This window comes from Anabrus simplex, chromosome 2 (assembly GCF_040414725.1).
Source record: "Anabrus simplex isolate iqAnaSimp1 chromosome 2, ASM4041472v1, whole genome shotgun sequence".
Classification (NCBI taxonomy): Eukaryota; Metazoa; Arthropoda; class Insecta; order Orthoptera; family Tettigoniidae; genus Anabrus; species Anabrus simplex.
In genome coordinates, this window is record NC_090266.1 from 922,619,448 (window position 1) to 922,633,885 (window position 14,438).

At 39.5% G+C, this 14,438-nt stretch overlaps 1 protein-coding gene across 1 annotated transcript in view; it reads left to right on the plus strand.

Moving 5' to 3' along the window:
• The window catches only part of LOC136863735 (uncharacterized), a 212,350-nt gene that overhangs the window by 118,841 nt on the left and 79,071 nt on the right, over positions 1-14,438 (plus strand). The window contains exon 2 of the mRNA XM_067140089.2: positions 59-230. Within this exon, the coding sequence (XP_066996190.2) occupies positions 59-230 (172 nt within the window). The remainder of the gene's footprint in view (positions 1-58; positions 231-14,438) is intronic.

Consider the following 14,438-nt stretch of genomic DNA (forward strand, 5'->3'; position numbering starts at 1 on the left):
AAGAAGTTCTCGGTGAACTGAAGTTAGTGGCCCTCGTAATTGAGCATTTTTGTTTCAGCAAGAGAATGGCGCTTGGAACGATTTTCGGCGGAAAATCAGCGAGCTGGAAGGAAAATCAGGCGGTCGTCAAGTTCGCTGGAGGATAACAAGTATCTTAGGCACTACCACAATCTCAAGGAAAGACGGTGAGAAGACTGTAAGCTGGATGCAGAGGCACAATCTAACTGCCGGTAAGTACTTTCAGTACTCCTGCCTGGTACTTTTTCTTATTCTCTTTCTTTCCCTGCCATTTCTTCCACACTTTGGTGGGATCTAAGAGGCGAACTGAGCAACACATGTGGACTTAGACCTGTTTTGTTGGCGGATGCCCTTCCTATCGTCAGCCCTATATGGAGGGATGTACTCACTACTGCGTGCTTCTGTGGTGGTACGCGGGGTATTGAGCGAATATAAAGAGATGTGTATTGTTACAAATACGAACACAAACACCCAGTCTCCCAGCCGAAGTAATTAATCAGACGTGGATAAACTCATCGATTCGACGGGGAATAGAATCCGGAACCCTATAAACTGAAGTCTACGACGATGACCATTCAGCCAAGGAGCCGAACAATTCTATCTTGTGCATTTTATGGAATATGAAGTGTTTTTACACCAAATCAGTTCTTTGATTACCGGGCGAGTTGGCTGTGCGGTTAGAGCCGCGCGGCTGTGAGCTTGCATGCGGGAGATAGTGGGTTCGAATCCCACTGTCGGCAGCCCTGAAGATGGTTTTCCGTGGTTTCCCGTTTTCACACCAGGCAAATGCTGGGGCTGTACCTTAATTAAGGCCACGGCCGCTTCCTTCCAACTCCTAGGCCTTTCCTCTCCCATCGTCGCCATAAGACCTATCTGTGTCGGTGCGACGTAAAACCACTAGCAAAAAAAGTTCTTTGATTGCACAGAAGCAACGTTTATCAGTGTGCAGTGAAAACAATCCATTTGGTCAAAAACAATTTAAAATAAAATCAATCAGACTGAGAACTCAGATTGTGGGACAGCGTGATTAACATCCTGTGTGCTGTATTCTTGTAAAATAATTCGGATATCTATTTGATCATGATACCTTCACTTGTTTTAAGAATTGTAACTAGAATAGTGAGATACAATCGACCACTTGGAATATGCAACCACAGAAATCTGTCATTCATAGACACTCAAATGAAAGATTCCACAATAGGACTAGGAAATGGCAGAATTGATTAGCGTGGGCATGACTAAAAAATATCTACAATAAAAATATAATGTAACTGTTTCCTTTTGAAAATGCATAAAAGAGAAATTTATTTTTAAATAAGTAGGCAATATTATGTCACGACAGAATTTCAAGTACGACACTGAACAAACCTGAAGAAAATAAAACCTGTGTTCTCACCATCCTACCATCTGATGGTGGGAATAAAATTAAGTGAGTTCGAACAATGACCCGAATGCTTGTACATGTAAACCTGAATCGATCGAGCACCTGATCCTATGGATCGAACCAATGACTTGTGTACTTAGACACGTAATCCTGAAACCACTTGAGGAGACGCGGGCACGAGCACAACTTGCCTTGCGGTCGCCTCCACGTTCCTTTAGATGAGTTACCTCCGGGTTGTTCACATATAAGATAGCCCGGAATCCTGTCCTACAAATCTATATATATAAAATAACTTGTCCTGACTGACTGACTGACTGACTGATTCACCATCGCCGAGCCAAAACTACTGGACATAAAGAAATGAAATTTTGAGGATATATTGATATTAAGATGTAGGTGCTCGCTAAGAGAGGATTTTTGGATATTCCTTCGCTAAGGGGGTGAAAAGGGGGGATGAAATTTTAAAATGATTGTATCTATATCTCAAAACTTTGAAAGTTTACGGATGTAAAAATTGGTATTTAGAATCTCCTTTAAAAATAAGGAAACACGTATTTTTTGTTTTCAGAAAATCCCAATAGGAGGGGTGAAAAACGGTGAAAAATGGGTTGAATGCCTTTAATCAGAATACCGGTACTTATGTCTCAGAAACTGAAGATATTACAGACCTGAAAATTGGTACTTTTGATCTCTTTTAAAAATAAAGAAACACGTAATTTTTTGTTTTTGGAAAATCCAATTAATGGGAGGGTCAAAAGGGGGGTGAATTTTTAAGAACAGTGCATCTATATCTCAAAACTTTTAAAGTTTACAGATGTAAAAATAGGCTTTTAGAATCGTCATTAAAAATAAAGAAACACGTATTTTTTGGTTTTCGGAAAATCCCAATAGGAGGGGAGAAAAGGGGTGAAAAATGGATTGAATGCCTTTAATGAGGATACTTATATCTCAGTAACTGTCGATATTACAGACCAAAAAACTGGTGTTTGGAATCTCCTTTAAAAATAAAAAGCATGTGTTTTTTTGTTTTTGGAAAATCCAATTAATGGCGGGGGGGTGAAAAGAGGGTGAATTTTAAAAATGTGTATATCCATATCTCAGAACTTTTAAAGTTTATAGATGTAAAAATTGATATTTAGAATCTCCTTTAAAAGTAAAGAAACACTTATTTTTTTGTTTTCGGAAGATCCCAATAGGAGGGGTGAAAAAGGGGTTGAATGCCTTTAATGAGGATACTTATATCTCAGAAACTGAAGATATTTCAGACCTGAAAATAGGTATTTGGGATCTCTTTTAAAAGTAAAGAAACAATTTTTTTGCTTTTGGAACATCCAAATTCTGGGGGTGAAAAGAGGGTGGAATTTTAAAATGACTGTATCTATATCTCAAAACTTTAAAAGTTTGCACATGTCAAAATTGATATTTAGAATCACCTTTAAAAGTAAAGGAACACATATTTTTTTGTTTTCTGTAAATCCCAATAGGAGGGGTGTAAAAAGGTGAATAATGGGTTGAAAGCATTTAATGAGGATACTAATATCTCAGAAACTTAAGATATTGCAGACCTAAAAATAGGTATTTGGGATCTCTTTTAAGAATAAAGAAACAATTATTTTGCTTTCGGAAAATACAATTAATGTGGGGGGTGAAAGGGGGTGAATTTTTAAAATGAGTGTATCTATATCTCAAAACATTTAAAGTTTATAGATGTAAAAATTGGTATTTAGAATCTTCTTTAAAAATAAAGAAACACGTATTTTTTGTTTTCGGAAAATCCCAATGGGAAGGGTGCAAAAGGGGGAAAAGGGGGTTGAATGCCTTTAATGAGGCTACTTATTATTCAGAACCTGCAGATATTACAGACCTGAAAATAGGTATTTGGGATCTACTTTATTATTAAAGAAGCAGGTATTTTTTCGTTTTTTCGAAAATCCAAATAATGGGGGTTGAAATAGGGGGGTGAATTTTTAAAATGAATGTGTTTGCATCTCGAAACTTTAAAACTTTACACATGTAAAAATTGGTACTTAGAATCTCCTTTAAAAATAAAGGAACACGTATTTTTTGTTTTCTGTAAATCCCAATAGGAGGGGTGTACAAGGTTTGAATCCCTTTATGAGGATACATATATCTCAGAAACTGAAGTTATTACAGAACTGAAAATTTGTATATGTTATCTCCTCTAAAAATAAATAAGTAAATTGGAAAATCCAAGTAATGGCAGATAAACTGGAGTGACAAATTGGGGTGAATTTTTTGAAAGACTATATCTACAGAATATCTGAGAAAGGTAAAATGTTACAGACGTAAAAGGTGGGTATTTGCAATTTCCTGTAAATGTAAAGAAACGTAGGCGATTTGTTTTTGGAAACTCCCTTTAAGGGGAAATAAAAAAAGGGTGAAATTTAAAAAAGAGAATTTCTACAGTATATATCAAAAAACTTAACGTTACAGAAGTGAAAATGGTATTTTTATCTCTATTAAAAACAAAGAAACGTGTATTTTTAGTTTTCGGAAATACCACTTGGGTGGAAGGGGTGTGTTTGTAAAAGTAACTGAAAATGGTGTCGATTTCTTTTAATTAGGCTACTGATATCTCAAAGATGAAGATGTTACAGACGTGAAATTTGATGTTTGGAATCTGCTTTAAAAGTAAAGAAACACGTTGACTTCACTGTATGAGAATACATGCATCTAATAGAAACTAAAGTTGTTATAGACGTGAAAATTGGTATTTGGCTATCCTTTAAAAACAAAGAAAAACGCGTTTTGAAGTGGAAACCATCTAGGGCGGCAGGAATGAAAAGGAGTTGAATTCCTTTTATGAGGACACACAAATCAAAAACTGAAGAATTTAAGAGTCGTGATAATTGGTATTTAGAAGATGATTTACTATTAAAGAAACAAGTATTTTTGCCGGAAAATTCACCTGCGGGGGGGGGGGGGGGCGGATGAAAAGGTCAAAACAAGGTGAATTATTTTTATGGGGATACTTATGTCTCAAAACTGAAGGTAAGACGTGAACATTGGTGTTTGGAATCTCCTTTAAATTCTTTTAATTTTTCTTTGGTGGGGGGAGGGGGTAAATAAACTTAACGGCGGTGGTGTGTAAAAGGAGGTGAGACCAATTGATTTTACTGTTCATAATGTACTTATAAGGAGCCTCCGTTGCTCACTCGGCAGCGCGCCGGCCTCTCACAGCTGGGTTCCGTTGTTCAAATCCCGATCACTCCATGTGATATTCGTGCTGGACAAATCGGAGGCGGGACAGGTTTTTCTCCGGATGCTCCGGTTTTCCCTGTCATCATTCATTCCAGAAACACTGTCCAATATTTAATTTCATTTGTCATTCATCGCTCATTGCCCCAGAGGAGTGCTTCGGCAGCCGGCACAATTCCTATTTTCGCCGCTAGATGGGGCTTTATTCATTCCATTCCTGACCCTGTCGAATGACTGGAAACAGGCTGTAGATATTCGATGTACTTATTCTGATCATAAACCGATCATTTTTAATCTTTCCTGGGTTCGATTTCAACAGCCATTTTTCCTTCGGAGAACATTCTTAGATTACAGTAGACTCTCCTGGCATATAAATAAAAATTTAAACACATTTGAAATAAACGATAGGAATGAGATTGACCGTCAAATTATTCACCTTTATAATAGGGTCAGTAATGCACGGAAGTATGTCATTCGTATCGCCAGAAATCCCGGACACTTGCCTACGCTCGACAATGGTGTTGGTCACATTGTCAACAATGACATTGGTAGCAGATGTAATTTACCGCCAAGTAACGGTCTTGCATCTTGCTGTGGGGTCCAGAACATCTAATAATAATAATAATAATAATAATAATAATAATAATAATAATAATAATAATAATAATAATAATAATCATAATAATAATAATAATGTTCTGGACCGTCGTCAAATTGTGCGGACCGCGCTGGAAACGGGTCCTGGCCTGGTAATGACTACGAATACAGTCAAGCCGCGGGTTCAGTACCGCCAAGGCAGCCAAGACGACACCACGCCGGATCTCCTTCAGGATTTGATCCATATTAAAAATGCTTATAGGGAAAGATGGCAAAGATTTAGGGACCGAACTGACCGCGTGGAATACCTGGACCTACCTCGGGAAGTACGAAATTGATTGCTGGAAAGAAAGATTGAAAATGTGAGGAACTTTGCCGTAATCTCCCAGAAAACGAGTCAGATCGCGAATATCGGAGGATTATATATAATACGTTAAGCAATTAATTATAAATTTCAGTATAATACCGTAGCGAAGCACGGGTATCTTGCTAGTGTTATCATAAAAGGGGAAAACTAGATGGAAGGACCCTAGCCTAACCATCTAGAGTCACGAAGGTGAAAGTAACAGCTCGCAAAATTGAGGCTCAATTTAATATTTACAATTGTCAATTCGACATATAAAAGTATCGGAAGGTGACCCTAAAAACCTCACATAATCCGGACATTTACCAGCCGTGGTTTCACTCACGAAGTTATGCACCTACGTATCCTAGGACCGAGCCCGATAGCTGCAGTCACTTAAGTGCGGCCAGTATCCAGTATTCGGAAGATAGTAGGTTCGAACCCCACTGTCGGCAGTCCTGAAAATGGTTTTCCGTGGTTTCCCATTTTCACACCAGACAAATGCTGGGGCTGTACCTTAATTAAGGCCACGGCCGTTTCCTTCCCACTCCTAACCCTTTCCTGCCCCATCGTCGCCGTAAGACCTATCTGTGTCGGTGCGACGTAAAACAACTAACAAAAAAAAAAGTATCCTACGGAAGCCTAACTTGTTGGTCAAAACCAACCCCCGACTCACGGCGACTTCAAGCATTATTATTATTATTATTATTATTATTATTATTATTATTATTATTATTATTATTATTATTATTATTATTATTATTTTCATCTTTAAGAACGTCGAAACATCAATATTATGATTTCTGTTATTGGTGTACAATATTAAAAGATAATAATAATTATTATTATTATCATCATTGTTGTTATGGGTCCCATTTAAATTATTTTAACCTGCCATAATTAATCATTCCACCTGACGGTCATTCATGTGGACTGTCAATCTCTCTGATCTCCTGGGCCGTAGTACTTCACATAACTACGCATGCAGCCTATCTTTCTCGTACGTACTATAAAGGGGGTGCAATCCCTGCACTGTTCGTAACTCAGTCTAACTCTGCCTACGACCCACGGGCTGACAATTCCATTTTTCAGTACCCGGACACTAATATTATCTGTGTTTCTCGTTGACTTCTTTATATATTTCATCGTAGCTTCATTATAAATATCCCTGATGCGGAAATCCTTCTTTCATTATACCTCAGAGTACTATTCCTCAATTATTATTCGCAGAGTTCACGACTGATTATATTCCGTAGACGACATACTACGATCTATTTATTCATTATCATCATCATCATCATCATCACCTGTTTACCCTCCAGGTTCGGTTTTTCCCTCGGACTTAACGAGGGATCCCACCTCTACCGCCTCAAGGGCAGTGTCCTGGAGCTTCAGACTCTCGGTCGGGGGATACAACTGGGGAGTATGACCAGTACCTCGCCCAGGCGGCCTCACCTGCTATGCTGAACAGGGGCCTTGTGGAGGGATGGGAAGATTGGAAGGGATAGGCAAGGAAGAGGGAAGGAAGCGGCCGTGGCCTTAAGTTAGGTACCATCCCGGCATTCGCCTGGAGGAGAAGTGGGAAACCACGGAAAACCACTTCCAGGATGGCTGAGGTGGGAATCGAACCCACCTCTACTCAGTTGACCTCCCGAGGCTGAGTGTACCCCGTTCCAGCCCATGTACCACTTTTCAAATTTCGTGGCAGAGCCGGGAATCGAACCCGGACCTCCGGGGGTGGCAGCTAATCACGCTAACCACTACACCACAGAGGCGGACTATTTATTCATTAACTGCATGTTATTCCTAATTTCCCACTTATACACTTGATTTGTTTTCTGAGGTTAGTCTCCACAAATGATCGTAGGGGTGTAACTTTATATTCCCATAACTTTTATCGATTGTGAGTACGTAGTTATTATTTGGTCCCAAACCACTACTTGCACAATAAAATTTGACCACTATTTACAATTCATTAGAACCGCGATTTAAACATTAGTACCGACGGCAGCATTCTGACTTATTAAATAACACAAAATTTAATTAACACATCATTTGGAACCCAATCAGAAATTTTAGTATGGCATTAGTGATTCCTAGTCATCCTAGTATTATGTTATTTAAGGGTCGAAGTGTAACACTGTATACATTTATATATCGTATTTTAAGTCCCGATAACTTAATTGATTTATAACCACCGGCAAAATCTCGGCATCACAGTATTATTATCCGACATTTCGCACGTAATCACACACTTAAATTCAATTTCATATCTCTGGATTGAATGTAACAACATGCCTTATTCCTAACAAGCAAAGCAAAGTCACCTCCGTACAGGCCATGAAGGCCCTTGGAGGAGTAGAAGGTAAAGGCTTCCACTATTGTTAGGGCCTAACCTCGGCACGTGATGGGGGTAGAGTGGTTAGCTCTACGCCCGGCCGCCTTTGCCCCCAGGAATTAACCTGGTACTCATTTTTGGTGTAGGCGGAGTGAACCTCAGGGCCATATGCACTTCCGGAGGTGGAAATCTCGTTTCTAAAATTTTACGACTTCCTGACGGGGATTCGAACACACGTCCTTCCGGGCGAACCGAGCACGCCTTTACCGCCTCGGCCAGGCAGCCCCTCCTTATTCCTAACAATAAAATATAACATTGAACAAAGAGGTCAAGAAATTCATTTAAATACACGGGTGAAAGTAACACTCTCCGAAACACAACAGTAAACAAATGATAAACCCACAGTGAATATATGTAAAACAAACAAGTTTTAATTAAACGATTTAACTGATATTTACAGTTAATATAATTATATCCCTCCGTCATATCTAAACCAAATCATGCTATTGGCTTTACGTCGCACCGACACAGATATGTCTTATGGCGACGATGGGACAGGAAAGGGCTGGGAGTGGGAAGGAAGCGGTCGTGGCCTTAATTAAGGTAAAGCCCCAGCATTTGCCTGGTGTGAAAATGGGAAACCACGGAAAACCATCTTCAGGACTGCCGACAAAACCAAATCATGGAACCGAGAAGCGGACCATGTGTTACGCTAAGTAACCATTATTAATATATTTATTCCCAATTTTAACGTAATAACATAACATTCCCACATAATTAATCATATTATGATACTCATCGCTTTTGAAGGCTTCTTGGCGTTGAACGGACGAAGGTCTCAGGTCCCCATCCGCCTTAATCTGACATGGTGTCGGCCTTTAGGACATGGAGCTGAATTAATCCTATGCACTTATACATCACACACATCTTAACTGAATTTTTACACAGGAATATACAAGTATTCTGTCTTTTCGGTGCGTAAGACCATCTACACATTCACTGAATTGTCTTCGATCCTGCCCGAACTGGGAACTATTGATACTAAGCGACGAGGTATCATATTATGCGATCTGAGTAGTATAATGGGAGAGTTCGGCCGCCACCACCGCCAGCGGGCTCCAAGGGGCCTCCTCCACCACCACCACCCGGAGGGCCATCCCAGGGGCCTCCTCCACCACCACCACCACCCGGAAGGCCTTCCCAGGGGCCTGCTCCTCCTCCAACGGGAAATTTGAATTGGTAAACAAAGCCACGTGCTTTTTTGACAGCCACGTGCTTGTTGACAGACAACAACGCATCGCTAACCTCAGTACTGCTATCTTGATGGGCCTAAACCTCAGTGGTACCAACGTAACCTAACTACCGCGAGATTGGAATCGGTAAACAAATCCACGTGCTTTTTGACGGCCACGTGCTTTTTGACAGACAACAACATATCGCAAACCTCAGCGCTGCCATCTTGACGGACCTAAATCTTAGTGCTGCAAACTTAACCTTACTAGCGCGAGATTAGAATCGGTAAACAAATCCACGTGCTATTTTTTGACAGCTGTCATACGCCAACTTTAATGAACAGAGCACCGTGCTGCTATCATGCGAGCAAATTCGTCACCTGTCATCCGCCATCCTTAAACTACAGAACACCGTGCTGCCCTCATGCGGGCAAATTCGTCAGCTGTCATCCGCCATCTTTAATCTACAGAGCACCGTGCTGCTATCATGCGGGCAATTTCGTTAGCTGTCATCCGCCATCATTAAACTACAGAGCACCGTATGGCACTCTTGCGAGCAATTTCGTAAGCTGTCATCCGCCATCCTTAATTAACAGAGCACAGTGCTGCAATCTTTAGCTGAAATGTGGTGGCGGTAAATTCTACGTGCTCTTGTTTTGGAAACAAAGCCACGTGCTTTTTTGACAGCTGTCATCCGCCATCTTTAATCAACAGAGCACCGTGCTGCTATCATGCGGGCAATTTCGTCAGCTGTCATCCACCACCTTTAATCTACAGAGCACCGTGCTGCTATCATGCGGGCAATTTCGTCAGCTGTCATCCGCCATCATTAAACTACAGAGCACCGTATGGCACTCTTGCGAGCAATTTCGTAAGCTGTCATCCGCCATCCTTAATTAACAGAGCACAGTGCTGCAATCTTTAGCTGAAATGTGGTGGCGGTAAATTCTACGTGCTCTTGTTTTGGAAACAAAGCCACGTGCTTTTTTGACAGCTGTCATCCGCCATCTTTAATCAACAGAGCACCGTGCTGCTATCATGCGGGCAATTTCGTCAGCTGTCATCCACCACCTTTAATCAACAGAGCACAGTGCTGCAATCTTTAGCTGATATGTGGTGGCGGTAAATTCTACGTGCTATTGTTTTGGAAACAAAGCTACGTGCTTTTTTGACAGCTATCGTCCGCCATCTTTAATCAACAGAGCACCGTGCTGCTATCATGCGGGCAATTCCGTCAGCTGTCATCCGCCATCTTTAATCTACAGAGCACCGTGCTGCCCTCATGCGGGTAATTTCTACGTCACAGCAGTCATCCACCATCTTTAATCAACAGAGCACCGTGCTGCTATCATGCGGGCAATTTGGTTAGCTGTCATCCGCCATCATTAAACTACAGAGCACCGTACGGCACTCTTGCGAGCAATTCCGTCAGTTGTCATCCGCCATCTTTAATCAAGAGAGCGCAGTGACGCACTCTTTAGTTGAAATGTGGTGGCGGCAAATTCCACATCCGCCATTTTTAATCAAGAGAGCACCGTGCTACACTCTTTAGTTAAAATGTGGTGGTGGCAAATTGCACCTACAGAGCACCGTGCAGCACTCTTTAGTTTAAATGTGGTGGTGGACGATTTAAAAGGAAATGTTATAGAAAACCTGAAGATTATATTACAAAAGAAGTGATTAAGAATATAATCGAACACCGTACTCGATACAATATATGATCAGAACATTGATTGATCTGTTTGGATTGCACATTCGTTCTAAGGGAAAAAATAACAAGACTACAGTTCTGAACAGCTTGCGTTAGATAGTGATTGTTTGCTTAGCATAATTTGCACCTAACATGCTTTTGTAAATTAGCGAAAAAAATAAATTCTAATCTTGTTACATCAGGAAGGGTAACTGGCTAAATCCTGGTCTTTTAGCGTCAGGAAGGGCATCTAGCCGTAAAACATTTGTTCATGACGTAAAACACTAGATACTGTGATTTAAAATCCTAAAAGAGTATCCAGCTGTTAAAACAGATTCTTGCGTTAGGAAGGGGCATCCGGCTGTGAAACAGATCCTTGCGACTTAAAATCTCATGTCAGGAAAGGCATCCGGCTGTAAAGCAGGACTAGGAGTAGGAGAGCAGCAGCTAGCTGCTTCCTAGTATAGTTCAGGCGTTATACTTCGCGAGTAGGTATGTACTAGCACCGGGTTTCGAATAAGCAGACTTTATAGAGTACCTGAACAAGAAAAAACATCTGGAATGTTTTTTAGATGAAGTTTGAAGCAAGCCTACACACACACACAAACACACACACACACACACAAGCTACATCCGGCTGGCGAGCTGCTGTCGGAATGCGATGCTTCAGCAAAGTATGAAGTCCACTGCACACGTCTGCAGTCGTATATCCGCTTAGTAACAAGCTGCATATTTACTCGGTGCAGCCTGTGTCAAGCGCTCACAGTTCTCCGTGTGCGTTTATTGCGTGCACATCCTCTACGTTCTTACTTACCGACTAATTACTGTCTGCTGTGAATATTATTCTTCAGTTTGCAGCCTTCAACTTAAGGTAAGCCTAAACGTTTGGTTAGTGTTTGCAAAGCAACTTTTACGCTAGGTAATAAACATCTTTGAGTTAAAGATAGCTAGGCTGGCTGACTTACCCCTTTCATATCGCTACCCTACATTCATTTATTTTTGTTCTTTTTAGGTACAACAAGAATATTATCGTTCGAGTTACAGGCTTGAACGTGCTCATTTTATTCATCTGAGTTAACAGTTTGCAGCGCGTACATTTTAAGGTATGTTTCGAACTTTGAGCTGTATGTTTGTAAAGATAGTTAAGCTAGCAGATTTACCCTTTCATATCCTATTATCAAAAGTGCTTCTGCATCACATTCATATATTTTTTGTTCTTTTTAGGTACAACAAGAATATTATCGTTCGAGTTACAGGCTTGAACGTGCACATTTTATTCATCCGACTAACAGTTTGCAGCACGTACATTTTAATGCGTTTCGAAATTTTTCTATCGATCTTATATGTTTACATTGTTTTTAGCATTATAAGATACGAGAATTAGAAGGCATAGACATAGAAGAGGTTAATCTTGTAATTCCAAACTCACAACAATGTCCGACCTCTATAGGTTAAAACTTGGTTTCCTCCGAACATTTTTAGCAACAAGAGTGCTTCTACTTTTCTTAGTAATAGAACATTCATCTCTCTCTCTGTATGCTTTTCAAAACTCACGACAATGTCTAACCTCTATAGGTTGAAACTTGGTTTCTTACGAACATTTTTAACAACAAGAGTGCTTCTACTTTGTTAGGTATAGAACATTCATCTCTCTCTCTGTCTGCTTTTCAAAACTCATTGACAATGTCTGACCTCTATAGGTTGAAACTTGGTTTCTTCCGAACATCGCAACTTTAGTCTAATCTCTAATGATAAATAGTTGTTCTCTTCAATCCTCATGCTATAGAAGAGGTTAATCTTATAATTTCAAACTCACGACAATGTCTGACCTCTATAGGTTGAAACTTGTTTTCTTCCGAACATTGCAACTTTGAGCTAATCTCTATTGATAAATAGTTGTTCTCTTCAATCCTCATGCTGGTTCACCGTTATTTTTTTAATTTTCTTTTTTCTTTGCGACTCGAGGGAAGGACATTGAGTTACTATATTTTTAAAAACAAGAGTGCTTCTACTTTGTTAGGTATACAACATTCATCTCTCTCTGTCTGCTTTTCAAAACTCACGACAATGTCCGACCTCTGTAGGTTGAAACATGGTTTCTTCCGAAGATCGCAACTTTAGTCCAATCTCTATTGATAAATAGTTGTTCTCTTCAATCTTCATGCTATAGAAGAGGATAATCTTATAATTTCAAACTCACGACAATGTCTGACCTCTATAGATTGAAACTTTGTTTCTTCCGAACATTGCAACTTTAGGCTAATCTCTATTGATAAATAGTTGTTCTCTTCAATCCTTCATGTTGGTTGATCGATATTAATTGAATTTTAGTTTTTTTGTTGCAACTCGAGGGAATGATATTGAGTTACTATAGTTTTAACAACAAGAGTGCTTCTACTTTGTTAAGTATAGAACATTCATATCTCTGTCTGCTTTTCAAAACTCACGACAATGTCTAACCTCTGTAGGTTGAAACTTGGTTTCTTCCGAACATTTTTAACAACAAAAGTGCTTCTACTTTCTTAGGTATACAACATTCATCTCTCTCTGTTTGCTTTTTAAAACTCACTACAATGTCTGAACTCTATAGGTTGAAACTTGGTTTCTTCCAAACATAGCAACTTTAGTCTAATCTCTATTGATAAATAGTTGTTCTCTTCAATCCTCATGTTATAGAAGTGGTTAATCTTATAATTTCAAATTCACAACAAAGTCTGACCTCTACAGGTTGAAACTTGGTTTCTTCCGAACATCGCAAAATTAGTCTAATCTCTATTGATAAATAGTTGTTCTTTTCAATCCTCATGATATAGAAGAGTTTAATATTATAATTTCAAACTCACAACAATGTCTGACCTCTATAGGTTGAAACTTGGTTTCTTCCGAACATCGCAACTTCAGTCTAATCTCTATTGATAAATAGTTGTTCTCTTCAATCCTCATGCTGGTTGACCGTTATTAATTGAATTTTCTTTTTTTCTTTGCGACTCGAGGGAAGGACATTGAGTTGCTATATTTTTGACTACAAGAGTGCTTCTACTTTGTTAGGTATACAATATTCATCTCTCTCTCTCTCTCTGTCTGCTTTTCAAAACTCATGACAATGTCCGACATCTATAGGTTGAAACTTGGTTTCTTCCGAAAAACGCAACTTTAGTCTAATCTCTATTGATAAATAGTTGTTCTCTTCAATCCTCGTGCTATAGAAGAGGTTAATCTTATAATTTCAAACTCACGACAATGTCTGACGTCTATAGGTTGAAACTTGGTTAATTCCGAACTTTGCAACTTAGGCTAATCTCTATTGATAAATAGTTGTTCTCTTCAATCCTTCATGCTGGTGGATCGTTAATAATTGAATTTTCTTTTTGTCTTTGCGACTCGAGGGAAGGACATTGAGTTACTATATTTTTGACTACAAGAGTGCTTCTACTTTGTTAGGTATACAATATTCATCTCTATCTCTCATACTCTCTCTCTCTGTCTGCTTTGGAAAACTCATGACAATGCCAGACCTCTATAGGTTGAAACTTGGTTTCTTCCGAACAATGCAACTTTAGTCTAATCTCTATTGATAAATAGTTGTTCTCTTCAATCCTCATGCTATAGAAGAGGTT